We start from the raw sequence: 27,988 nt of genomic DNA, 5'->3' as shown, positions 1-27,988 counted from the left end.
ACTCTCTTCATTGATCCGTATGTCTGTCCTTGCGCCTACCACACTGTCGTGTAAACTGCAGTTTTATACGAAGTCTTGAAAACAGGTATGTATGTATGTATTCCAACTTTGTTCTTCCTACACATTTCTGTAAATATTTGAGTTACCTTGTCAAATTAAAAAATATTCTGCTGGGATTTGAGGAAAATTTAGTTTAATAATTTGAGACGTCCAGTTCACGAACATGGAATAGCTATTTATTTAGGTCTTTACTTTCCCTTGATAGTGATTTATAGTGCTTAGCGCACAAGTCTTGCACATGTTTTGTTAAATTTATCCCTCTATATTTCATGTTTTGGGATCCTGATAAGCATTAGATGGTTTTACATTAAATTCCTACCTTTTCTACAGCGTATAAAAGGATTGATTTTTGTTACACTGATCTTGTATCCTGCAACGAGTTCCAGCAGCTTTTCTATGGATTCCTTAGGCTTTTCTAAGAATACAATGCTGTCACTTGCAAATAGTTTTACTGATTTCCCAACGTGAATGCCTTTAGAAACAGGTCATAGTTTTCATCAAATTTGAACAATTTGCAGCCAGCATTTTTTCCCAGCCACATCTCAGACTCCCCCTCCCCTATTGGAACGTCTTCCGGTCTTCCTCAAAATTATTTAAGATCCCCAGATGGGGCTGGTAGTGCAGCCTAGGGGAGGTGCCCAGAGCCAGGTGCACCAAGTACAACTTTCTTCGTTTTGCTGTGCTCTGGACCCTCTCATTCACCTGGAGATGACTCTCCACACCCAGAGGAGCTTTCTGGACTCAGGTCCCTGTGGTCTTTGGTTGTGGTCCCTGGCCCCAGACCAGGCTCAGGTTCCAGGACAACCCACAAAGCTGATCGCTTCCCTGGCCTGGTGCAGACTTTCTTTCACTGAATCAACGGAGATCCGAGTTGCCACAATCGTGCTAACACACTGATTTGCAGGTGATTCAAACGGTTCCAGGCCTGGAAGTGCTTAAATCTCACAACCCCATGAGGCCGGTTTTTAAATGATCCCGGTAGAGGAAATTGAGGCATAGAGAGATTTAGTTGCCCGAGCTCAGGCAGCTACTAAGACTGGTGGAGTCTGGAATTTAGGGTTTGAATTTCAGTAATCTGACTCCAGAGCCTGCCTTCTTAACTGTGTGCTTTAAGGGGAAAGAGAAAAGAGCTCTTAGGAAAAGGCATGTGTATTTGGAGGAAGATTGAAGGAAAAAAAAAAAAAAGAGAGAGAGAGAATGGATAACAGTGGGATATCACGTTTCCTGCAAAAAAGCTTCTTCTTAGCCTTATATCTGTCGATTGTCTTTACCTGTTCAAACTTTCCTCCTTCGGTGTCTTGTCATGTCCTATTTCCTCCAGCTTCCCTCTTACCCGCCCACCCCCCCAATCCCGCGCTGCCTTGCACTCAATGCCCTTAGAACACTGGCTCCAGTGCAATCCACGCAGGTGGGACAATTCGATTGCGTGCCCCTCGTCCCCATACATGCCCTACAGGCAGGGAAAAAAGGTGAAGTGGGCGCTTCTTCCCCAGAACCTCTTAAGAAAGTCTTTGGCGGGAAGCTACCACAGTCTCTCTCCAGAAACAATCTCTGCAAAGCCTGGGCGGGGCCCGGTCAAGTCCAGGTGTATTTCCACTAAATGCACTAGCAAGGCCCCCGTCTCCAGTGTCGAGAAGCCCCGATGTGTCTAACAGTGGGTTCCGCAGGCTAGCAAGGCGGAGATTTTCCCGAGAGCGGAAACGGCACTGCAGCCTCCAGATCATACCTAAGGGCTCGCGCCCCCGCGCCCAGGCCCGGCGGCCCGGTCCCCACGCGACGCGCGCTCCCGCAGGCCGTGGGCAGGACCGGGGGCGGAGTGGGCAGGACCCGGGACGGGGGGGTCGGGAGGGGCGGGGCGGTGGCCGGGGGGCGCCCGCTCCTCCCACTGCGGGCGGCCGGGCTGGCGGCACTGAGCCCCCTGCGCGCGGCACATGGGGCGCCTGACAGAGGCGGCGGCAGCGGGCGGCGGCGCTTCAGCGGAGCGCTCGGCGGGGCCCCCTCCCACTCCCCTGCCCCTGTCGTCCACCTCCCCTGGGTGCGCGGCCACCATGGCGTCCAGCGAGGAGGACGGCGCCAACGGCGGCTCCTCCGAGGCCGGCGAGGAGAGGGAGGCCGCGGGCAAGAGGAGGCGCCTGGGCTTGTTGGCCACCACCTGGCTCACCTTCTACAACATCGCTATGACCGCGGGGTACGTGCGCCCCGAAGGGCCCTCCCCGCGCCGCTGCCCCCCGACATTCCGAGCTCCGGCCGCCGGCGGGGCGGCATGGGGCGCTGGGCTCCCTGGAGGGGTCGCCTAGCGGGCCGGGGGCGCTTGTGCGCGTGCGCCCGGGGCGGCCGGGTGGTCGCGGTGTAGGAACGGGGAGCGGGTGGCGGCCGTGGGGGAGGGGCGCTGTCGCCTACGCCGCCGCCGTCGCCGGGCTTGAATGGAGCGGAGCGGGGCGCGCGGGGGGGCGGGGGGGGGCCGGGGCCCTGCTTCCCGGGCATTGCCTAATACGGTGCACGGTGTGGCGCGGCGGCCGCGGGGCGCGGGCCGGAGGTTAAGTATAGACCCGGGCAGGAATGCGGGGCCGACTCGCGGGGGAGGCGGCTCGGGCCCGGCCACACCGGGCGCCGCCGCTGCTGCAGCTCCTGGTGCACAAACGCCGGGTCCCGCCACCCCGGAGTCCAAAGCTGCCCGGCCGGTGGCCCAAACCCGCTTCCTCGGCCCCTGGCCTCTGGAGTGCATTTTCTTGTGCTCCCAATCTCTGGGCAGAGTGTTCCTAAAGGTTCATATCATCGCATTTTTTTTTTTTTAAGTAATAGTGAGCCCGACAGCTTCTTACTTGGGACGATCTTCAAAAACCCTACCTTATCGGAGCATGGCACTTGTGTCCAGCATCTTGAGGGCTCCATGACAGATAGGCTGTACTTTTATTTCTGGCTTTGAGTGTGACTTACAAGTTAAGGTTACACAATGACTATCACTGCAAAGAGCTCTCACAGTGGCTTGGGTCCACCGCTTTTCAAAACCTGCTTGGGAAAATGCTTTCCGGTGTCTAAATGGCATTGCCGTTTAAAAAAGTTATTTTCCTGTTGTCTCATGAAATTATTATTAACTTATATAAATGTGGGGGAAGTTAAACTTCTCTAGGGCTTGTAGAAAAAGGTGATTGACAAAGATTTAATAAATGATTTGACACAGCACTGAATACCTATTTTGTGCTTCATATCAATTATAGTGGATTAAAAATATTAACATTTATGGGAAATTCTGTGTGCCAGGCACAGGGTCTGTTACTTGAAACGTAAGGGACATTTTTGACTCTCTCCAAACCTCTGAGGGCTGCAGGATATTACAGTTAGTAGAATGGGAAACTGAGGCACAAACAGGCTAAGTAGCTTGCTCAAGTTCACACAACCCCAAGAGTGAGACTTGGATTTCAGCGCAGACAGACTCTGGAGCCATACTACTACTTTTTTACACTTTATTAAATTTCGCGATTTTTAAGAAGTTTTATTGAAGTATAGTTGATTTATAATGTGTTAATTACTGCTGTAGAGCAAAGGGATTCAGTTGTCAGTTGTATTATATCCATTCTCTTTTTTTTTTTGTCTTTTTTGTTGTTGTTGTTGTTGTTGTTGTTGCTATTTCTTGGGCCGCTCCCGCGGCATATGGAGGTTCCCAGGCTAGGGGTCCAATCGGAGCTGTAGCTACCGGCCTACGCCAGAGCCACAGCAACGCGGGATCCGAGCCGCGTCTGCAACCTACACCACAGCTCATGGCAACGCCGGATCGTTAACCCACTGAGCAAGGGCAGGGACCGAACCCGCAACCTCATGGTTCCTAGTCGGATTCGTTAACCACTGCGCCACGACGGGAACTCCTCCATTCTCTTTCAGATTCTTTTCCCATAAAGATTATCACAGAATATTGATTAGAGATCCCTTTGCTGTACAACAGATCTTGAAAGAGAAAACTAATATATTCAGAGCTACTGGAGAACCGTTGAAGACACACTGTGTGCTGCAGCCTTTAGATAACCTGGAGGCTGAAAAATTCCCTCTCCTCTCTGCTAATCTCATCCAATTAATAAACACTTGGGGACACCTGCCATTTATTAATGGTCTGCTGTCCCTTTCCTTTCCAGAACACTCTCCCTTTTGAAGGCCAGGTTACCTTTGAAAAAATGAGACTCGATGCATAACTCTGGTTTAAAGCCTTGGGTGACACCCCATTAACCTCCACTGTAATGGAAGGGATTTTCGGCTGTCTGTCCTTCAAGGCTCTTTGCATTATCTCCCCGATTCCCCTTTCCAGTTTTATTGCTTTTGAAATCTCCAATATCTCACCCTGCCCTCAAAACACCATGCAATTTTGTTTTCGTGGCTCTCTCCATCTTTGCTCAGGCTGATAATCACTCTGGGTAATATTCCCTGTCATCCTCTGGTGACTTCTAACCAAGCCACCTCTTTGAAGTTTTCTGGGTCTCTTACCCCACCTGGAATGGACTTAAATGTTCCCTCACTTCATCCCTAACCTTCCCTCCCTGGCTCACAAATCACTGCTCCCACGAAACTTGTCTCCTTCCTGTGTCGAGAAGGTCCCATGCCATTTTCATCTCTGTTTAAAGGCAAAGGTAAGGGAAATGGAATAAGCCATATAACTGAGCCTCTTGGGAGGCTTTCTCAAGGCCTTGAGATTGGAAGAAGGAATAGGATTTGCTGATGTAGAGGGTAGACATTTCAAGTGAGACGAATTCTGGTGGTAGGCATGAGATGCAAGAAAGCCTCCCGATTTAATCAGAGGGCTGGGGAGCGGTGGCAGATGAGGCTGGCGAAGTTGCGGTGTTGAGAGTGGGACACAGCCACCACGCCATGTGCATTTAGCGTACGTTTGGTTTGGGGAGCAGAGGTTCTTTCTGTCCATTTGACTTGCTTGCTTCATTTTTCTCTTTTGGCAGAACTTTGGAGGGTTTATTGATTTTTTTTTTGTGATCGTTTTGAAAACCATAAGATGATATTTAAGAAATAACACTTTGGGAGTTCCTGTTGTGGTTCAGTGGACACAAACCCGACTAGTAACCATGAGGATGTAGGTTCGATCTCTGGCCTCACTGGGTGGCCATGAGCTGTGGTCTGGGTCGAAGACATGGCTTGGATTCCGCATTGCTGTGGCTATGGCGTAGGCCAGCGGCTGTGGCTCTGATTGGACGCCTAGCCTGGGAACTTCCATGTGCTGCCCCTTCGACCCTAAAAAGTGGAAAAAAAACCCAAAAAACCCAAAAAACCCCCAAAAACATTTTGACCTAAGTGTAAAAAAGATCTTGCTTAGCATGTAAGCTTGGCAGGACCTTTCATTCTGTAAGCTTAGCATGATCTTTCATTTTTCCTGGATTTACCTTGTTTATCTTCCCTGCCTATCTTCATTCCAGTAGCAACTGCACCCACACATTCTTTATCCCCCTCGCCTGCTTTATTTTCTCCATCGCGCTGATTGCTGTGTAACCATACAATGGATTTGACTAATTCATCTTGTTGCTTGTCATCTGCGTCCCCATTTACGGTGTCAGCTCCATGAAGCACTCAAATATTTCTTGGGTGAGTGAATGCACATTATAGTACATGGTTTCATATTGTCGTTAGAGTATCTTCTCTATTGCATATTCTGTTTTCACTCCCTATTCCACCAAATATTTCTGCACAGGTTTCATAATTACACTCTTTCATGGTTACATAAGACTATTTAGGGTGAAGGTGCAGTAATGGCATGACTCCTGCCTCTATTGACATTTTGCTTGTATTTGTTTCTCTGGAACTAGTTGTTTAGAGTGAATTCCCACAGTAGAGCTACAGCATGTAATTAATTTAATTAAGTAATAATGTAATTTCAAGGATGTGAGGCTTTTATGGTGCTTGTTCATAGGAGATGCTTGACTAGGAAAGGGAGCATTTCTCTCTCTTGTTTCTCAACGAAGGCAAATTTTTTTATTCAAGTATAGTTGATTTACAAGGTTGGGCCAATTTCTGCTGTAGAGCAAAGCGACCCAGTCATGTGTATTCCCTTTCTCATATTATTTTCCATCATGTTTTATCCCAAGAGATTGGCTCTAGTTCCCTGGGCTGTACAGCAGGACCTCATTGCTTATGCATTCTAAATGGAATAGTTTGCATCTGCTAACCCCAAACTCCCCGTCCATCCCACTCCCTCCTCCCTCCCCCTTGGCAACCACTAGTCTGTTCTCTGAGGCTGCCAGTCTGTTTCTGTTTTGTAGGCAACAAACACATTTGAAGCCTGCATGTGCTAAGTACCTTGTCCTAGGGCAAGTGAGAGACAGAAGATAAATCTTTCAGGCGCTGTCCTTGGCAGAGCCTTCCCTGGGGCACTTATAGATTGCCAAAAAAGACAGACTGGAATAAGGATTTCGCAGCGGTGTCAGGTCAGATAGGTGGGGAGAAAGCTTCGTGAGGGAGACCATCAGGTTCCAGCTGGGCTTTGAAGGATGAGTAGGATTTACGAGGCAGGGATGAGGAAACCATGAGTTGGGGCCCCAGAGATGTGACACTGCTTGACATGCTGTTGGGTGACAACAAACGGGCCTGAAGTGTAAGGTGGGGAAGGCAGACAGATGGATGACCTGGTGTATGGCAAAGGCTTGGCTTGCTTGCTCACATGTTTGGGTGTTAACCTGCAAACATTCGGGGAAGGTATTGATGGAAGGTCATGTTTCACTCCTTTTCAGCCAGGTAACCTCAGGTAAGTTCCATTACCTCTCTGACCCTGGCTTTTCTCATCTGTTACACTGGAACAAAACAGCTACTTTGCTAGATTATTACAAGGAATAAAGACACGGGAGTTCCTGTTGCAGCTCAGTGGATTAAGAAGCCAACATAGTGTCTATGAGGGTGTGCGTTTGATACCTAGCCTTGTTCACTGGGTTAAGGATACAGCATCGCCACAAACTGCAGTGTAGGTTGCAGAGGCAGCTCGGATCTGGTAGCGCTGTGGCTGTGGGGTAGGCCAGCGGCTGCAGCTCTGATTTGATCTCCAGCCTGGGAACTTCCATATGCCACAGATGTGGACATAAAAAAAAAAAGAAAAAAAAATAGTGGATAGGAGGTAGTCAGCAGGGTGCCTGACATACAGTACATGTTAAAAATAACTCCTCTTCCTAGTGGTTAATTTAATGATGTGCTTCTTGCAGAAAGAAGCTAATATTCTCATAGTATACAGGGTGTCAATTATCAGAGCACCATACCCAAGGTTCAGGCACATACATTTCTCAATGTCAAGCAATAGACTTGTATTTTATTCCCAAGGAGGAGAGATCCACGTATGGATGGATCTAGAACAGCTTGTTTATCCACTCATCTACTGATGGATGTTTGGGTTCTTTGCAGTTTGGGGCTATGACAAAGCTGTGAGCATTCGTGTGCAAGTCTCATATGGATGTGCACTTCCATTTTCCTTGTGTAAACACCTATGAGTAGAAGGACTGGATCATACAATAGTCACAGTCTTTGTTTGTTTTGCTTTTTAGGGCCATACTTGCTGTGTATGGAAGTTCCCAGGCTCAGGGTCGAATCGGAGCTACAGCTGCCAGCCTACACCACAGCCACCGCAGTGCTACAGCTGAGCCTCGTCTTTGACCTACACCTCAGCTCATGGCAATGCCAGATCCTTTAGCCACTGAGTGAGGTCGGGGATTGAACCTACATCCTCATGATCCTAGTCGCGTTCGTTAACCCCTGAGTCACGATGGGAGCTCTCACATTCTTGATTTCTTTTTTCTTTTTTTTTTTTTTTTTTGGTCTTTTTGCTATTTCTTTGGGCCGCTCCTGCGGCATATGGAGGTTCCCAGGCTAGGGGTCGAATCGGAGCTGTAGCCACCAGCCTACGCCAGAGCCACAGCAACGCGGAATCCAAGCCGTGTCTGCAACCTACACCACAGCTCACGGCAACGCCGGATCCTTAACCCACTGAGCAAGGGCAGGGACCAAACCCGCAACCTCATGGTTCCTAGTCGGATTCGTTAACCACTGCGCCACGACGGGAACTCCCATGTTCTTGATTTCTTATGCAACTGCCAAACTGTTTTCCAAAGTGCTGGTACCATTCCCCATCCCCACGGGAGGTGAATGAGCTTTCCGGTTGCCACACAGCTTCACCAACCGTTGGTGAGGTCACTCATCCTAATGTTATGCTTTCTAAGAGGTGTCTGTGTTCTCGCACTGTGATTGTAACTTGTGTTTCTCTAGAGATTAAGAACACTGAGCATCAGAGTTCCCGTTGTGGCTCATTGGTAACGAACCCAGCTAGTGTCCATGAGGGTGTGGGTTTGATCCCTGGCCTAGCTCAGAGGGTTAAGGATCCTGCATTGCCGAGTGCTGTGGTGTAGGTCACAGATGTGGCTCAGATCCTGCATTGCTGTGGCTGTGGTGTAGGTCGGCGGCTACAGCTCCCATTGGATCCCTAGGCTGGAAACTTCTGTATGCTGCAGGTGTGGCCCTAAAAAGACAAAAAAACAAAACCTAAAGAAAGTTGTTTATTAAAAAAAGGGTTTTTTTTCGGTCTTTTTAGGGCCTTACCCATGGCATATGGAGGTTCCCAGGCCAGGGGTCCAATCAGAGCTATAGCTGCTGGCCTGCACCACAGCCACAGCAGCACAACATAGGATCTGAGCCAGGGGTGTGAACTACACCACAACTCATGGCAGTGCTGGATCCCTGACCCACTAAGCGAGGCCAGGGATCAAACCTGCATCCTCATGGCTACTAGTGGGGTTTGTTTCTGCTATGCCACAGCTGGAACTCCTCCAAAGAGAGTATTTTCTCAAGGACAGAAATTGTCTATGTGGGTTCAGATTTGGGTAGTCAACAGTGCGGGCATGTTTAAAATTTAAAAAAAAACTTTCCAGAAAAGAATTCCTAATTATAGAAGCTCCAGTTGCTTTTGGAAATTTTTAAAATTATAATTTCTAAACTTATGGATGTAGGAAGTTCAAAGTTAGCCAAATGCAGAGCCCTCAAGAGAGACTTTAATTTTGACCCTTTGTGTTAGAGGGTTTAGGATGAAGGGAGCATTGATGAGTTCAGATTAGCTATAGGCTGTATCTACTGAAAAGCTCATGAAAGGTTAGCATAGATGGTTCCATGGTCCTTTCCTTTTCTTTCTTTTTTTTTCTGTCTTTTGTCTTTTTAGGGCCGCTCCTGCGGCTTATGGAGGTTTGCAGGCTAGGGGTCCAATTGGAGCTGTAGCCTCCGGCCTATGCCACAGTCACAGCAACGTGGGATCTGAGCCACATGTGTGATCTATACTGCAGGTCACAGCAACGCCTGATCCTTAACCCACTGAGCGAGGCCAGGGATCGAACTTGTGCCTTCATGGATGCTAGTCGATTTCATATCCACTGAGCTATGATGGGAACTCCTCCATGGTCCTTTCTAACCCCAGAGTGTTAATTTCTTTTATTTCCAACAGGTTAGTAGTGATATTAGCCTAATACAGTACTAGTCGGTACAATACTGCCACCTATGGAACAACACTGTAATTTGTTATACTGTTATAATCCATGGATTTTTATATCATGCTTTTGAAAAAATGTAGAAACCTTGCCATCTACATGAATATTTTGATGAATTCTTTGGTAGGTTAATAATCACCTCTCAAATTGATCTTTTATAGGAATCTGATTTGGATTTGCCTCAAAGAAAAGACAAATGTATGGAAGATGTGAATTACAACATCTTATTGGGTTATTATGAAAATGAAATATTAATATGCTTAATATACATATAGAACAGTATCCAGAACATTGAAAGCAGTCGGGAAATCTACTTGTTATCGTTGTTATTATCGTTTAAGATTTCTGCATTTTGGAGCTCCCGTTGTGGTTCAGTGGTAAGGAACCTGACTAGGATCTATGAGGATGTGGCTTCGATCCTGGCCTCACTCACTGGATTAAGGATCTGGCATTTCTGCGAGCTGTGGTGTAGGCTGCAGAGGCAGCTCGGATCTGGTGTTGCTGTTGCTGTGGCTGTGGCATAGGCCGGCAACTGCAGATCTGATTCGACCCCTAACCTGGGAACTTCTGTATGCCGTGGGTTCAGCCCTAAAAAGACACACACAAAAAAACCCCCCCACCAAACCCAAAACAAAAAACTTCTGCGTTTCAAAGGTCTTTGTGATAGTTTAAAACGTTTACCTAATTTCTTTTCCTATCTCGCTAGAAAGTCATTGTTTTTTTACCTCCTTATGTGCTAAGGAAGAGGTTTCCAGGGTTGAAGTGCCATTCTATCATTTTCTTACTTTTCTATCGAGTTTGCATCTTCCTCACCCTTCATCAGTTGTTTCTTTGTGGGCACCTTTAAGTCATGGGTCTATTTTATGAGTGCTCTTTAATTAAAAAGTTAAAACTGTATAATAATTGTAGAATTCAGAAATCCACTTAACCTAGATACTTTGGAGACCACTGATTCTAAAAGCCTAGGGTAGCTATTCAATTTCATGGGTGTATTATTCAAGATATTTAAAAGGTACAGGTGATACACCTTTTTTGAACTTCAGAGTGCTTTTGTAATTGCAATGGAGACCAGAAAAAAATTACCTCTCATCAGACTTCTAGAGATCCACTACTAGGGTAAGAAGGCTGGTCTCCACAGGTGTAGCTTGTGTTTTAAGCACCATTAATTCACAGAACAGCATCTGATTTAATGTACAAGTTTAAGTTGAAATGGGAGGGCATGTGTACTTTTTCTTAAAATGAACTCTTTTTTAAAAAAAAAAAACTTTAACCAAAGTTGATTTACAATATTATATTGGTTTCAGGTGTACAATATAAGTGATTCAGTATTTTTATAGAATATACTCCATTTAAAGTTATTACAAAACAATGGCTGTATATCCCTGTGCTGTATCCTATATCCTGCTTGCTTTTCCCCTGCTGCAACTAGTTTTAAAACAAACTTTTCATTTAAAAAAAATTTTTTTTATCAGTGTATAGTTGATTTACAGTGTTGTGCCAATTTCTGCTGTACAGTAGTGTGACTCAGTCATAGGCATATATATTCATTCCTTTTTTTCAATTCTCCATCACAGTCCTTCTCGCGAGACTTGACATCGTTGCCCAGGCTCTACAGTAGGACCTCACTGCTTATCATTCTGAGTGGCATAGTTTGCATCTACCAGCCCCAAACTCCCCTTCCATCCCACTCCCTCCTCCCTCCCCCTTGGCAGCCACAAGTCTGTTCTCTATGTCTGTGAGTCTGTCATTTCCCATTTATATTTGGCTCTTCGGGCAATGTCATCTTTTCTGAAAAAAAAAAAAAGCAGCAAGTTTAACACAGAATAAAAGTGTAGAATAGGACAAAACCAAGGGGCAGGGGGAGGCCATAGCAAAAGTTAAGAGATGAGATGTTGCCAAAAGGTGGTGTTCTGTCCCCTCTCTGGGGAATGACGTTTAGGTGGCAGCACACACCTTTCTGTGTATGTACAGAGGGGCTGATAGTCATTTTTTCAGGTAAAAGGGTAGGGTTGGGGAGGGCTTTCTGGAGGCTTAGGGACTAAGGCTAGTCTCTCACTCCGCTTGACCCCCCTTTTCTGAACAGGGGAAAGGAATCCACCATATGAAGGAGGTAAAGTGGAAGAGGGAAGGATGCACCTTGACAGGGTGGGAGGCCAGACCCCGAAAAGGAAACAGCTCAGGATGGAGCTTGGGGGGAGACTGAATATGGAGATAATACCGTTAACTCTCCCCAGAAGAAACAAACTCTAAAAGCAGGCTTGAGAGTTCCCGTCATAGAAAACAAATCTCACTGGTACCCGTGAGGACGCAGGTTCACTCCCTGGCCTCGCTCAGTGGGTTAAGGATCTGGCATTGCCGTGAGCCTTGGTGTAAGCTGCAGATGTGTCTCAGATTTGGTGTTGCTGTGGTGTAGGACAGCAGCTGTGGCTCCGATTTGACCCCTAGCCTGGGAACTGCCATGTGCTTCGGATGTGGCCCTAAAAAGACCAAAAAAACAAAACAAAAGAAACAAACAAAAAAAAGTAGGCTTATGTCTGACTTTCCATGTGTGTCCCTTCTGTGGCACTGCAATTGTTTTTATTTAGTGAAAATTTATAAAAATTTTAATTAATATTAATTAATTATAATTGATATTTTACTTATATTACATATAATTACATACTATGTATGTGTATAAAATATATATTTATACACATTTTTACTTATAATTACATGTAATTTTTTACTTATAGTTACGTATTATTATATACTATGTATTTGTATAAAATACATATTTATACACACAGCTTTTTACCTGAAATCTTTATATAATAATTAAATGCTTTATCATAACTTCATCTTTGGTACAGAAACTTATTTTTTCAGTCTGTCGGATTATCTGCTGAAACCAAAAATACAGTGGACATTGTTTGACATTTATATGCACTTGGTCTTGAATATGTTCTGTTTATTCCCTAAAAGAGTCAATGTAAAAATGATTTTTCATTTCTTCCTATGGATTTTTAAAATAGAATAGTGAACCGAGAGCATAATAAGACGTACGTGTTTTTGGAGTTCCCGTTGTGGCGCAGTGGAAACGAATCCGACTAGGAACCATGAGGTTGCGGGTTTGATCCCTGGCCTTGCTCAGTGGGTTAAGGATCCGGCATTGCTGTGAGTTGTGGTGTAGGTCGAAGATGTGGCTTGGATCCTGAGTGGGTGTGGCTGTGGTGCAGGCTGACAGCTGCAGCTCGGATTAGACCCCTAGCCTGGGAACCTCCATATGCCGCAGGTACAGTCCTAAAAGACAAAAAGACAGAAAAAAAAAAGCGTTATTACAATTATGGTATTTCTTTTCAGGAAGATCCATGGAATTTCATTTGGATAGAACTTTATAAAATATTTTTATTTTCCCTAGGTGGTTGGTACTAGCTATTGCCATGGTACGTTTCTATATGGAAAAAGGAACACACATAGGTTTATATAAAAGCATTCAGAAGACACTTAAATTTTTCCAGACGTTTGCCTTGCTTGAGGTAAGTTTTCAATAATGCTGTTTTTCTATCACTGTCATAGTTATTTGAAAGTATATGTGTTGAGCAAAATTAGTCTTATTTTGCTGATTAGTTACCCCCTTGGATTCGTTTAAAACCAGTGATGATGGGGGTTTATTTTAAATTGCATGCTATTGACATATGATTTTATTTTTTATTTGCTTACAGATAGTCCACTGTCTAATTGGTAAGTTTTTGATTCATTTTGTGTTTTTGGCATAGATTGCACCTAGGGCAGCCGTTGACTTGTTTTTCTCTTTAAGGAATTGTACCTACTTCTGTGCTTGTGGTTGGGGTCCAAGTGAGTTCAAGGATCTTTATGGTGTGGCTCGTTACTCACAGTATAAAACCAGTAAGTGACATGACCCTTTCTCTCCTTGAGCCTGCAGGAAAGCTTTCTTATCAGCAGGAGTCCAAAATATTACCTTGCTGCTCTTCAGGGAGCAGAACCCTTGGATAAAGAAGGGTGGGCTTTGGATTTCAGTGCAGTGGTCCATTGATTTAGTGCATTGGTAGTGAATGGCTTTGAAACACAAGCGGAACTAAAAATTGGCATTTTCTAGCCATAATATCTTCTCCTCTGGGGTTTCCCAGTTTTGAAAATCAGTGTTCCTATTCCATCAGATAGTGAACCAAACACTTTCTTTTCTTTTTTTCTTTTTTAAGGGCTGTACTTGTGGCATGTGGAAATTCCTGGGCTAGGGGTCAAATCAGAACTGCAGCTGGATCCAAGCTGCGTCTGCGACCAGTGCCACAGCTCAAGGCAACACCAGATCCTTAACCGACTGAGCGAGGCCAGGGATCAAACCTGCATCGTCATGGATACGAGTCAGGTTCTTAACCCGCTGAGCCACAAGGGAAACTCCCAACACTTTTTTTTTCTGTTGAAGTTATGTGTATTCTGGTTATGCAGTTGAAGTTGTCAGTATAAACAGTTTAGTTTTTCCTCATTTAGTATCAAGTGTTTTAGCCACAAACCTACAAAGTTAAGGAGGTTCTGCAGATCTGAACAAACGGAAAAAGCTACACGAAAAGTGAGAAGGGTTAAGGAACTTGGAGAAAAATAAGCTTGATATTTATTGAGGCATGACAGGAGCCAGACCTGGGTCTAATTAGTGGCTTAAACCCTTTTAGGCAGACAAATGCCACGTTTCCTCTGTCAAGCCATTGGGCCTTGGAAACTCATGACAGAAACATGTCCCACGTGGCCCTTCTGACCTTCTTGACAGCCTCTGGAGTCTCCTGTCTACTTGAGGACAGCTCTCTGGCCTCCTTCCCATTTTTTCAGATGCCTTTTTTTATCCTCTCTGCTTGGGATAATACCTCATCTCCCTTCCATTGCCTGCTGGACCCATGGGCCTCCTGTCTGTGCGGGGACAGATGGCCGACCTTCTGCCCTCTTACTCCTCCACAGTTTAGTCCTCCTGACTAGTATCTTTCCCTCACCTTACTCCACCCACCTGGTCCCTAACCAGTGACTGCAACACAAACAGCAGTGAGCACATGGCCTACGGAGAGCCAGGCTCTTTATTCAGCCTGCTCGGTTGTTGAGAAGCAGGAATCCAACATGAACAGATACATACAATAAAAGAGACACAGTCCCAGGAGTTCCCTGGTGGCCTCGTGGGTTAAGAAGCCAGCATGGTCACTGCTCTGGTGCCCTGGCTCAAGAATTCCCACATGCTCTGGGTGGGGCCAGAATAAAAAGGAGCAAGAGGGACATTGTCCCAGAGAGTGAATGAGAATAATAGGCAGGCTAGGACCACAAAGAGTCTGAAGACCGAGCGAGAAGAAAGATAGGACAGCATACCCAACATTAACTGGTTTAAAGAACTTAAAGGGGAGTTCCCCTTGTGGCTTAGCATGTTAAGAACTGTGAGGATGTGGGTTCAATTCCTGGCCTTGCTCAGTGGGTTAGGGATCTGGTGTTGCTGCAGACTACGGCCTAGGTTGCAGATATGGCTCAGATCCCAGGTTGCCATGACTATGGTGTAGGCCTGCAGCTGCAGCTCTGATTAGATTCCTTGCTTGGAAACTTCCACATGTTGTGGGTGTGGCCCAGAAAAGAAGAAGAGAAAAAAAATAAAAAATTTAAAGGGAAGCTAATGGGTGACTAGTCCCCATGAAAAAAAAAAGGTCCTTCTGCTCTTTTTGATGCTGCGGGAGATCTCTGCCTTAATATTACTGTTTAATCCAACAATGGTGTCTCAGTGGCACCTTTCCGCCCTTTTTAATTAATCCAGCCAGTGTTTATTGAGTGCATCCCATACACCTGGCACTGTCCTGCCTTCAGGGTTTACAGAAAGGAGTGAGGCAGTCCTAGCTGTTACAGACACTGACTGTTGAGGGCCTCTGTATGGATATTGAATCATTCAACACATACAAATCATGCACCTATTCTGTGCATGACACGGTGCTGGGAACCTGGCGGTTCGTAATATAAATATGGGTCCCACCTGTGGAGCCTGTACCCTGCAGAGCTGCTGAATAAGTTGTTGCAGAAATAATTGTTTGATTACATTAGTGTTAGTACTTTGCTACAAGAGACCCATATTGCAGTAAGCAAGCAGGGGCTGTGGCCTGACTTGGGGAGCAAAGGAAGGCTTCCCCAAGGAAGGAATGTATTCGATGAGCCCTGGCAGATAGGCAGGAGTTAGGCAGACACAATGTAATAGAAATTGGCAAGTGCTGTAAATCAACTATTCTTCAATTGAAAAAAAGAGAAATCAGCTAGTGTTATAATACAGATATAAACACGGTACTGTGAGAACAAGAACGGTGAGCTAGTAGCTACTCAGGGTGAGAGGAGGCGTTTGGGGCAAGTTTTCCAGAGGGTGTGATGTTTTAGTGGGATCTTTAAAGATGGGACAGGTTTTCTGTGGGAAGTATTGAGAGTAGCATTCTAATTTGAGGGAATGGAGTTCCCTGGTGGCTCAATGGGTTAAGGACCTTGTGTTGTCACTGCTGTGGCTCAGGTCCCAACTGTGGTGTGGGTTTTATCCCTGGCCCAGGAACTTCTGTGTGCTGTGGGAATGACCCCACAAAATACAAACAAACCAAAAAATGAGAGGGAACAGCATGTGTGAAGACACAGACATTCAGAGCATATTTGGGAAATAATACAAAGTTGAGTGTCACCAGAAAGAAGTGGTGGGTGAGGGTCGGGATGAGTCATTGCACAAGAAGATTTCTGAGCTCAAATTCTAGAGATCCTGGAGGATGCTCAGGTGGGAGGGCTTTGCCTCTTTCTCTGGATGTGCAACGGAGCTTTTAAATCCTGGGATTGACAGCTTCTGATCTTGTTTTTGTTTGTTTGCTTTTTCCTTTTGTTCCTTTTTAGGACCACACCTGCAGCATATGGATGTTTTCTGATTAGGGGTTGAATTGCAGCTGCGGTCTCCGCCCCAGCCATGGCAACTCGAGATCCGAGCCAGGGATCAAACCGGCATCTTCACGGACACTAGTTGGATTCTGAAGCCACTGAGCCACAACAGAAACTCCTCTTTGTTTGCTTTTTGTTTTGTTTTCTCGGCAATACTGGATCCGAGCCGCATCTGTGACCTACACCACAGCTTGTGGCAACACTGGATCCTTAACCCACTGAGTGAGGCCAGGGATTGAACCTGCATCCTCAGAGACAACATCAGGTCCTTAACCCAATAAACCACAGTGGTAACTCCTGCTTCCTTTGTTTTGCTCTTAAGAGAAAACTTCTATCTCTGGAGAGACTAAAGGCTGGAGAGCTTGTAGGAGCTGTGACAAGAGTCTGCATGAGAGATGATAGGATCCTGACTGCATTTAGGGGTAGCAGGGCGGAGGGGAGGAGGTGGGTCAGGGGTTAGTGCCACAGTCGGATGGGTGTGATTTGACAACTGCTAGAAAAGTCTAAGGGTCATACTGTTTCCCTGCTGCTTTTGAGGGGCTGATGCTGTCCTGAGATGGTTGAGTTATTGGCTGGAGTGAAGGGTGAGAGAGAGAAACCAGTAAAAATTTGACCATTCCTGTGCATAGGATGTGTTTAATTGTTTATAAAAATGTATGTCATAGTGACCCCATTATGGTTTTTTTGTTTGTTTGTTTTTCATTTTCAAAAGTGTTAGGGAAGCATAGTTGATTTGCAAGGTTGTGATCGTTCTGCTGTACAGCACAGTGATTCAGTTCTGCATGGACACACCTCCATTCTCTTTCAGATGCTTCTCCCACATAGGTTATCTCAGACTATTGGGTAGAGTTCTCTGTGCCCTGCAGGGATCTGTCCAGCCCTAACGCTCCTTCATACATGCACGGCACATGGTAAATAATGAAAAGGAGGTATCTTCGTGGAAAGAAGCTCAAGGTTAAAGGACGCTGTGGCTTTCTCTGTAATTCTGCAGATCCAGAATGAGGAGAGTGTGGTGCTCTTTCTGGTCGCGTGGACGGTGACAGAGATCACTCGCTATTCCTTCTACACATTCAGTCTTCTCGACCACTTGCCGTACTTCATTAAATGGGCCAGGTGGCGATGCCTTGCAGTTCAGTTGCTCACGGTCCTGCGTGTGCATGTTCTGTGTGCTGAGCTAACACAGAGAAGTCGGCTTTGTCTTAGCCCCGTGTTGTCAGGAGGCTGCTGTGTGGGATACTTGCAGTTATATAACTTGCATTCTAAAGGCTTAATTTAGTAACCAGAGGGGAGTCATATTAGTATATATCTCAAGTGAAATCGATGCCACATCATTTATATTAGTGTCCTTAAATAACCTCTGGATTGGTGATTCCCGTTTCTTCGAAAGAACAATATACAGTTGTGGAATTATATTAAATAAATTCTGGGCCTCAAATAAGGCGTTTTTGTCTGATGGACCTCAACTATTTTCTTTTCAAAGTTTTTTTTTTTTTTTTTCTTTTAAGGGCACAGCATATGAAAGCTCCTGGGCTAGGGGTTGAATCGGAGCTGCAGCTGCAGGCCCACACCACAGCCACAGCAATGTGGGATCCAAGCCTCATCTGCAGCCTACACCACAGCTCATGGCAACACTGGATGCTTAACACACTGAGCGAGGCCAGGGATCGAACCTGCTTCCTCATAGATACTAGTTGGGTTCGTAACCTGCTGAGCCACAACAAGAACTCCATTCTCTAAATTTTTTGTTAAGCTACCGAAATATGTTATCATGGTGAAAAAAACCTCATACAAGACAGAAGTATGTAGCAGTACTCCTACCTGATCCCCCCCTCCCTTCCCCTGGAGAGAAAAGTTGAGAGTTTACCCATCCAGACATTTTTTTCCTTTCATTCTTTTTATGGCCACACCTGAAGCATATGGAAGTTCCTGGGCAAGGGTTCGAATCAAAGCTGCAGCTGCTGGCCTAAGATGTGGCCCACAGCAATAGCAATACCAGATTGAGCCGCATCTACGACCTGTATCACAGCTTACAGCAACACCAGATCCTTAACCCACTGAGCAAGAGCAGGGATCAAAGCCTTGTCCTCACAGAGACTATGTTGGGTTCTTAACCTGCTGAACCCCAGACTTTTTCTTATTAACAGCAATGTGAATATACAGATGTGAGTTTTTATAGGTATAAATAAGATGACATGATACTTGATTTTTGTTCACATATTGGAGTTTGGTTTTTTTTTTTTTTTTAACAGTTCAGATATTTTAAATCTAGCTAACTCTTAATGTTGGGTAATAGTCTGTAGTATGATTGAGCAAGTTCTCTATTGCTAGTTTATTTTAGATTCTTTGCAAACATTTTCTAATGTCATAAATATACTGCTTTGTGATATTAAAAACAATGCTAGAGCCATATTTCTGTTATTTGTTAAAACTCTGATATTTATATGAATACATAGCTAACCTGTAAAGGTAATTCATAACTGGTGGTTTTGATCCCCATGAATTAATAAAGCCTAAGACTTTTTTCTTAGGTGACTACTCCTTTTTTAGTAACTCCTATATTATGCATGTGCAAATATAATAAATTTCTATATGTAAGTAAAACCAGAAAGAAAAAGAAACCTTTGGGAGTTCCCACTGTGGCGCAGTGGGTTAAGAATCCATCTGCAGTTGCTCAGGTCACTGTGGAGGCACGGGTTTGGCCCCTGGCCTGGGAACTTCCATACACCATGGGTGTGGCCAGAAAATTAAAAAAAGAAAGAAACCTTTTAAATTGTCTAGATTAGCAAATGATGCTAATTATGTATCCTTTTAAACTTTTAAATATTCTCTAGCTACTTTTTAGACATGTGCAGCTTACCATTTTGTATATAACAAGACGCTTTAAAATAATTTGAGCTTAGGGAGTTCCCGTCATGGCTCAGTGGTTAACGAATCCAGCTAGGAACCATGAGGTTGCGGGTTCGATCCCTGGCCTTGCTCAGTGGGTTAACGATCCGGCGTTGCCGTGAGCTGTGGTGTAGGTCGCAGACGCGGCTCGGATCCCGCGTTGCTGTGGCTCTGGCGTAGGCTGGCGGCTACGGCTCTGATTAGACCCCTAGCCTGGGAACCTCCAATATGCCGTGGGAGCGGCCCAAGAAATGACAAAAAGACAAATAATAATAATAATAATAATAATTTGAGCTTAAATATAATGTCTGTCACAAGAAGGTTGCACTACCATTTATAAGTATGTAGTTAGTTTTAATTTTCTTGGAAACTTAATCCTCTTAGCAGTTGGGTGTTTGGCAAGACCAGCCGTTTAGACTGTAGCTGGATTCTGATTCTAGAATGCCTCTCAAGGCCATTTTGCAAGACCTCCGTCTTTCTAACCTCTAGCACCTTTGAAAATACTAATTCATGACATAGTCTCTTTTTATTTGCTGTATTTATAAAATCTGTTTGTGGAGGATAATGGTCTTTAATACTTTGTCTGCCTTTTAGAATGCATTTGCATGTTTTGAATTTCTGGAAAACTCACAACCCTACCATTGCATGTTTAGATTTGCTGTTAGAAATCCTTTGTCAATGGCCTTCATGTTAAACAGGTTACTATAAGATGTTTCAACTTTGAAATGCATAGATTAACATAACCCATCACGTGATGTCTGTTAATCATTAATCACAATTATGAATAATTGTATTTAATGTCAAAAATCTTAAAAATCTCAATCATTTTATATTTGCCAACCCTATTCAGTGACCTAAAATAACATTTGTGTTTATGTTCAAATGTTGAAGCTATTTTCAAATAAAAATTCTCTTTAAAAATGGGTCTGTATTTATAAATAGTTGCCCTACTGTGATGGTTTGAATATACTTTGATTCTATTTACATGTCAAAAGTGTTCTTAGAAAAGCCCACTAAATAGATAATTGTAACTGTTATGTTTTCATATTGATTTCCCTTTTAATTTAAAAAATGCACCCCCTTCAAAAAACTTTGAGAGTTCCTTGGTGGCCTAGCAGTTAAGGATCCAGTGTTGTCACTGCTGTGGCTAAGGTCACTTCTGTGGCATGGGTTCGATCCCTGGCCCAGGAACTTTCACATGTTATGGGTGAAGCCAAAACATTTTTTTTGTTGTTGTTGTTATTTATCATTAGGAATCTGTGAGGATTCATATCTTTTCCAAAATAGGTAGTGACTCTTTCATGCTATCATCAGAACATTGAGAAATGGTGACATACAGCCTTTTTAAAATGCAAATAAAGTCAAATTATATAATCTTTTTCCACTTCATTAAAAATAATCACTGTCTTTAAGACTTTAACTTAGTTTTCGGAGTTCCTGTCTTGGCGCAGTGGTTAACGAATCCGACTAGGAACCATGAGGTTGCGGGTTCAGTCCCTGCCCTTGCTTAGTGGATTAACGATCCGGCATTGCCATGAGCTGTGGTGTAGGTTGCAGACGCGGTTCGGATCCCGCGTTGCTGTGGCTCTGGCGTAGGCCGGTGGCTATGGCTCCCATTCGACCTCTAGCCTGGGAACCTCCATCTGCTGCAGGGGTGGCCCAAGAAATAGCAAAAAGACCAAAAAAAAAACTTTAACTTAGTTTATTCTAAGGGTAATTTTTTTTTTTTTTTTTTTGGTTAAAGAACCATTCTACCAAGAAAAAAAAAATCATCTGAGAATTACATCAGGTTAAAAAACACTTAAAAAGTTGTTTTACTTGACAAGGGAATATAAAGTGTTCAGTTATGTGATTTTAAGTTGAGGTCAGAAATCAAAATTGGGAAAGATTGCCTTAAATGACGTACACATACCTACCCAAGGCTGGTAAGAAAGCAGGTAACACACTCAAGGCAGGAAAGGGTACAGAGGAAGAGGAAAAAGATCATTCTTCTTTCTCTACTAGTTAATCTGTTTTGGCAAATAATTCTGTCCCCCTCTGTTGGCTCTTATCCTTGCATTATCCTTGGCACTTAGAAATAAGGTGGGGTTTTTTTTGGTCTTTTTTTTTTTTTTTTTTTTTTTTTTTGAGGGCCATACCTGCAGCATATAGAAGTTCCCACCTAGGCTAGGTGTCAAATCGGAGCTGTAGCTGCTGGCCTACATCACAGCCACAGCAACGTGGGCTCCAGGCTGCATCTGCAACCTACACCACAGCTCACAGCAATGCTGAATCCTTAACCCACTAAGCAAGGCCAGGGATCCAACCCACATCCTCATGGATACTAGTTGGGCTTGTTACTGTTGAGTCACAATGGGAACTCCCGAATAAGGTGGTTTTTAAGTTGTCTCCAAATTTCTGTCATACTGACACATATGGCTTTTCTTTTTGTCTTAATCCTAACAAAATGATTAAATAAAATACAGCTCAATTTGATTTCTTTCTTTCTTTTTTTTCTTTTTACGGCCATACCTGTGGAATATGGAAGTTCCCAGGCCAGGGGCTGAATTGGAGCTGCAGTTGTGGTCTGCACCACAGCCACAGCAACCCTGCATCTGAGCCGTATCTGTGACCTATGCTGCAGCTTATGGCAATGCTGGATCCTTAACCCACTGAGCAAGGCCAGGGATCGAACCCACATCCTCATGGACACTATGTCAGGTTCTTAACCCGCTGAGCCTTAGTGGGAACTCCTGATTTCTTTCTTTTTCCACCAAAATTTTGACCTTATTTTTCTGTGGCAATTGTTATATAGGGGCTGGCTTGGAGAAAACTGTTTTTCTTTGATGTAGAAATGTTTTTGCCTTGGGCGCTTGAGGCAAGGCCGTCCTGCTGGACATCAGTGGACACTTGCACAGCGTTCCTCTCACTGTAGGTGGAAGTGATGCCTGGCCCAGTCTGTGCCAGAGAACCATCCACAGTCCACACAAACAAACCAACCGTGATCTGGATTTGGAAGACAACTCTCTCAGCTCTCTTTGAAGCAAACTAAGATTCCTTTTGTGTGCAGGTTCAGGAAACGACTCCTCTTTGTTTTGTCATGAAAGCAGATTCCGATGGTTTGTTCATTAGTAGTAAGTGATGCTCCAGGTGACTTATCAGTTTTCTTGAAATAGTCATTCTTTGGCATTCCCATTGTGGTTCAGTGGGTTAAGAACTCAGCTAATATCCTTGAGGATGCAGGTTCTATCCCTGGCCTCGCTCAGTGGGTTAAGGGTCTGGCGTTGCTGCATGTTGTGGTGTAGGCCAGCAGCTGCAGCTCTGATTTGATCCCTAGCCTGGGAACTTCCATGTGCCACAGGTGTGGCCCTAAAAATAAAAAATAAAATAAAATAAAATAGTCATTCTTTTAATTAGTCATCACAGAGGGTTTTCCAAATGCCTCAAAAGAACCACTTTGGCAATCTCAAGATTTAACTGTACAATTAGGATTTTAACTGCCCTTTTATTTATTTTTATATCATATTTTTGTCGTTTTGTCTTTAAGGCCTCACTCATGGCATATATGGAGGTTCCCAGGCTAGGGGTTGAATCGGAGCTGCAGCTGCCTACACCACAGCCACAGCAATGCGGGATCCGAGCTATGTCTGTGACCTACACCACAGCTCATGGCAACTCCGGATCCTTAACCCACTAAGCAAGGCCAGGGATTGAACCTGCATTCTCATGGATGCTAGTCGGATTCATTAACCGCTGAGCCACGATGGGAACTCCCTTAACTGCCCCTTTAAAAACGCACCATTTGATCAACATTTGACTAGTGGCAGGGGAAAAAAAAATCAGCCAGTGTGATTCCAGGTGTCAAAGAAGTTACCTTTACAGTAGCTTATAATACTTACATTTACAATACAATGGAATATTTACAATACTTGTACCCTTCATCATACTTAAAAAACTGCACATACATTTAAAAAATGTATAGCTGTTTCAGTCCTGGAAAGCACGTTTACTTCCTCCTTTATTAAGATCTTGCCATTTAAATTGGAAACTGCTATGAGGAAAAAAAATGATGATAATTAAATTAGTAAGTGAATGATTAAAGGAAAAAAACCTTCTTAATGTGAGGTTACTCTAAATATGTATAGGAAGGAGAATGTTTAAACTTAAACACAGTGGTAGCAAAAGAACAATGATATAAAATCCATTATTTATTTTCTTTCTCCAGATATAATTTTTTTATCATCTTATATCCTGTCGGAGTTGCTGGTGAACTTCTAACGATATACGCTGCCTTACCATATGTGAAGAAAACGGGAATGTTCTCAATAAGACTTCCTAATAAATACAATGTCTCTTTTGACTACTATTACTTTCTTCTGATAACCATGGTCTCCTATATACCATGTAAGTATGTATCTGTTAGTACTTCCATTTAGCACGCACTGTGAAAGTTTTTTGAAAGATGTCATACAACGCTCAAATCATAAACGAAAAATGTCTTACAAATACATCCAAACCGCTGTTCAGTCCCACATATATTTATAATTTGAAATAATTGAAGGGTGAGTTGTGAGAAAATAGGTAAGTAAACGAATACACAAATGATCACCGTCTCGAATCATTTACAGATAAGCTTAGTATGATTTATGTTTTTAAAGGAAAGAGGGAGTTGCAGTTGTGGCTCAGCGGTTAAGAACCTGAAGTTGTCTCCATGAGGATGCGGGTTCGATCCCTGGCCTAACTCAGTGGATTAAGGATCCGGCATTGCTGCAAGCTGGGGTGTAGGTGGCAGATGCAGCTTGGATTTGGTGTTGCCGTGGCTGTGGCATAGGCCTGCAGACCCAACTCTGATTCGACCCCTCGCCTGGGAACTCTCCTAAGTCACAGGCACAGCCATAAAAGGGGCGGGAAAAAAAAAAAGGAAAAGATAGGGTATGTGTCAGTGAATTCTTTAAAAGCATTTAAAATCATGTATCTGAATATAAACATGTTACCCAAAAAAATCTGAGGTCATTTCTGTCTATTCATTAAGCTCATCCTTGGAAAAATCACCTAGGAGGACTCTTCAGTCTTATGTGTGTTATCTTATGTACTAGAAAATAATAAATAAGCTGTTTTTCTTAAAATATTTTTAATAACTCAGCCTCTTCAGTAATTTCTCATCACCTTGCAGTAGTTGAAATGAATTGGTGAGGCTGTATTCACTCTATTTATATACCCACACTGGTATATTCTTAGGTCAAATGTAGATAATCATTAGCAGGGCATATGAAGACAAAATAAGGCTGTCATTTGGCCTTCTCGATAAAATTAGAGACTCTGAGTTCAATGGGGGATTAAAGAAAATAGAAGCTGAAGTCTATTAAAGAAAATCGAATCTAAAATCAACATTGACAGAATATAAAATATTTCATCGAAAGAGGATAAGTATAAAATTTGGCCATTCATTGGGACCTCGCCCTTTGTTTTTTTCTGGCCATGCCTATGTCATGCAGAAGTTTTGAGGCCAAGGATTGAACCCATGCCACAGCAGCAACTTGATACACAGCAGTGGCAAAGCCAGAGCCTTAGTCTCCTGCACCACAAGGCAACTCCTGAGGCCTCCTCCTTTCCACCTTTTCCAAAAACCAAACTGGACGTGATGGTCATATCGTGTTTTTATTCCCCTCATCTTCCCCCATCTCGCCTGTCTCTCATCCTGCCATCCAGCACGGCTGGTTCAGGAGGGCTCGGGGACAGGGTACCCAGAGCACTAGATTTTCCTCCTCCTCCTCCCAACATCTAGTGAATGGCAGCCCCACCTTGAGCAGAGCCAGGCCTTGCTCCACTGTCTGGCACATCATCGTTACACGTTTGGGTATTGGGTTTCCTGCTTCCTCGCAACCACTGAGGCATCTCTGTGGAAACCCAGGGCCCCAGATCATGGCTTGAAACCATCAAACCAGTAACTTGTAACTGTGTGTTTTCAGGAGTCCTGGGAGATGGAGACCAGCCTTTGCCAGTGGCAGCGTCTCCGTTTATCAGGCCCCACTTGCTGGAGGATCAGTCAGCTAATGGGATGTTTTCCAACTGCTTATTAGTATTATAGAAATTGCAACTCATTTTAGTTTGCTTATTAAATCCTTTGCTAATTACAAGTATAAAGGTATGGGTTGAGCACTTATTTTCTTACTCAGAAGAAGTGCTCTTTGTTCTCATTTATTAATGGGCACATGACGCATCAGAGAGGTTAAGTGAATTGCGTAAAAGTCACTCTGCTAGTAAATAAGGTCACCGTTTGAAGTCAAGTCCATACTTCTGCTAAACTACTCAGTATGTCATAGAGATAGTTGCGAAAAATCAGTCAGTCAGCTTTAGGTACTTGTGGCCTGAATATAGTTAGGCCTTTAGGTGTAATAGGATGGTTCCATTTATCAAGATGAACAGTACCTACTTAAAATAAAAAATAAAAGCCTGTATGCATTTTGGCCCCATTTGAGCTCTGTTCTAAAAACAGTTATCCACAGTTGCCTAGGCAAAAATATTCAAAGCTTGTTTTGTCCTTAAGTTCTTTGGGTTTTGGTTCTTCTGGTCATCATTTTCAGAGATATTTTTAACCTTAAATTGTTTCTAGCTGATGTCAATTTGTTCATCCACCAACATTTACCCTATAATTTTTTTTTTTTGGTCTTTTTAGGGCTGCACCCTCGGCATATGGAGGTTCCCAGGCTAGGGGTCGAATCGCAGCTGCAGCTGCTGGCCTGTGAAGGATCCGAGCCGTGTCTGTGACCTACACCACAGCTCACGGCAACACTGGATCCTTAACCCACTGAGTGAGGCCAGGGATTGAACTCAAGTCATTATGGATACTAGTCAGGTACGTTACTGCTGAGTCACAATGAGAGCTCCAACCCTATAATTTAAAATACTGGTTCAGGAGTTCCTGCTGTGGTGCAGTGGATTAATGATCAGGCATGGCTCATAAGTTGTGGAATAGGTTGCAACTCCAGCTTGGATTCAATCCTTGGCCCAGGAACTTCATATGCCACTGAGGCGGCCAAAAAAAAAAAATACTAGTTCAAATTGGCTCGAAATAATTTGACTTGGCGGATGAGCATTTGTCAAACTGACCTAATACATATTCATTTGTGTTCATGTACAACAGACTACCCTTATGCCCAGCCATAAAGGCTTTTGCTCTAGGCCTTGTTTTATTTATTTTTTATTATTTTTATCTTTTTGCCTTTTGGAGCCGCATGTGCGGCATTTGGAAGTTCCCAGGCAGAGAGAGCTACAGCTGCCAGCCTACGCCATAGCCCCGTAGGATCCAAGCCCCATCTGAGACCCACACCACAGCTTTGCAGCAACACCAGATCCTTAACCCACTGAGCAAGGCCAGGGATCAAACCGGCATCCTTAATGGATACTAGTTGGGTTTGTTGCCGCTGAGCCACCATGGAACTCTGCTCTGGGCCTTGTTTTAGAGCCCTGTTCTGGCTTGCCACTGACCACCCCTCCACACAGGGCCACCCCCTGCCTTCAAATCTGGAAACCTGGGACCGCGACATTTGCTACCTAGCTGGCACTGAGGGTATAGCTGGGGACTACATAGCTCTCTGCCCCGATCAGCTGTGTCACCAGTGTACTCATTCCTGAGATCGAGGGGTGGCCAGGGGGCAGCTGTTTGTGGAGGGGATGGATGACACTGGGCCGTGTGAGCTCAGATATCTGCACAGATGTCCATGAGACCCCTCGTGGTCCAGGACAGCCAATAAAACAGAGGGAAGGGGGCCAGGTGGAGCAGCTCATCTGGTGCTGGAACATTCTGGCACAGTGTTCCCAAGAGTTAATGGAATTCTAAATTCAGACATGGCCTTCCAGGTCATTATGAATGTATAGTTATCAAAATATTTGTTTGCAAAAAAAAAAAACCCCACCCCTGACAGGAATTCCCACTCGGTGCACAGTGGGTTAAAGGACCCGTGTTGCTACAGCTGCAGGACTTTCCACGTGTGTCAGGTGCAGTTGTAAAATTAAAAAACAAAAAAGCAAAACCAAAAAAAAAAAAACCCACAAAAAAACCATGACAGTTAATAGCATTAAAATGTGTAGTTCTGGGAGTTCCTGTCACGGCGCAGCGGAAATGAATCCAACTAGGAACCACGAGGTTGTGCGTTCAATCCCTGGCCTCGCTGAGTGGGGTAAGGATCCGGTGTTGCCGTGGGCTGTGGTGTAGGCCGGCAGCTGTAGCTCTGATTCATCCCCTAGCCTGGGAACCTCCATATGCCGCGGGTATGGCCCTAAAAAAAAAAAAAAAAAAAAGGTTAGTCCTGTAATACATAGACTTCCATTTGTTCTCTTGTTCTGAGTCCTATAAATATTTGAGGAGGAGCCATAGTATATTGAGTGTTGGCCCTGAAAGCTTACCATACTTAAGTGTCTCCAGTGTAAAAAATCTCCAGCAGGAGCTTATGTTCCTTGTTTTCTTTCTTTTCAATCAAGTGTTTCCACAACTCTACTTCCATATGTTACGTCAGAGGAGAAAGGTGCTTCACGGAGAAGTGATTGTCGAAAAGGATGATTAAATGATCCCTACAACAAGGTGCTTTTTCTGGAATAACCAGGATTGAGTCCAAGTTTTAATAACAAGAATAAACAGCTTCCTGAAA

The 27,988-nt window shown here is 44.2% G+C and overlaps 1 protein-coding gene across 1 annotated transcript; it reads left to right on the top strand.

Annotated features, from left to right (window-relative positions):
* The first annotated feature begins 1,954 nt into the window (after positions 1-1,954).
* HACD1 (3-hydroxyacyl-CoA dehydratase 1) lies at positions 1,955-27,988 on the top strand. The gene is made up of 7 exons (XM_047755129.1): positions 1,955-2,248; positions 12,958-13,075; positions 13,262-13,280; positions 13,357-13,445; positions 17,467-17,588; positions 23,566-23,744; positions 27,822-27,988. Exons 1-7 carry the CDS (start codon positions 1,992-1,994, stop codon positions 27,902-27,904), a joined length of 867 nt encoding a protein of 288 aa, XP_047611085.1. The 5' UTR covers positions 1,955-1,991; the 3' UTR covers positions 27,905-27,988.

The sequence above is a fragment of the Phacochoerus africanus genome, chromosome 12 (assembly GCF_016906955.1).
Source record: "Phacochoerus africanus isolate WHEZ1 chromosome 12, ROS_Pafr_v1, whole genome shotgun sequence".
Taxonomy (NCBI): domain Eukaryota; kingdom Metazoa; phylum Chordata; class Mammalia; order Artiodactyla; family Suidae; genus Phacochoerus; species Phacochoerus africanus.
This window is presented reverse-complemented; position numbering and strand designations above follow the sequence as displayed.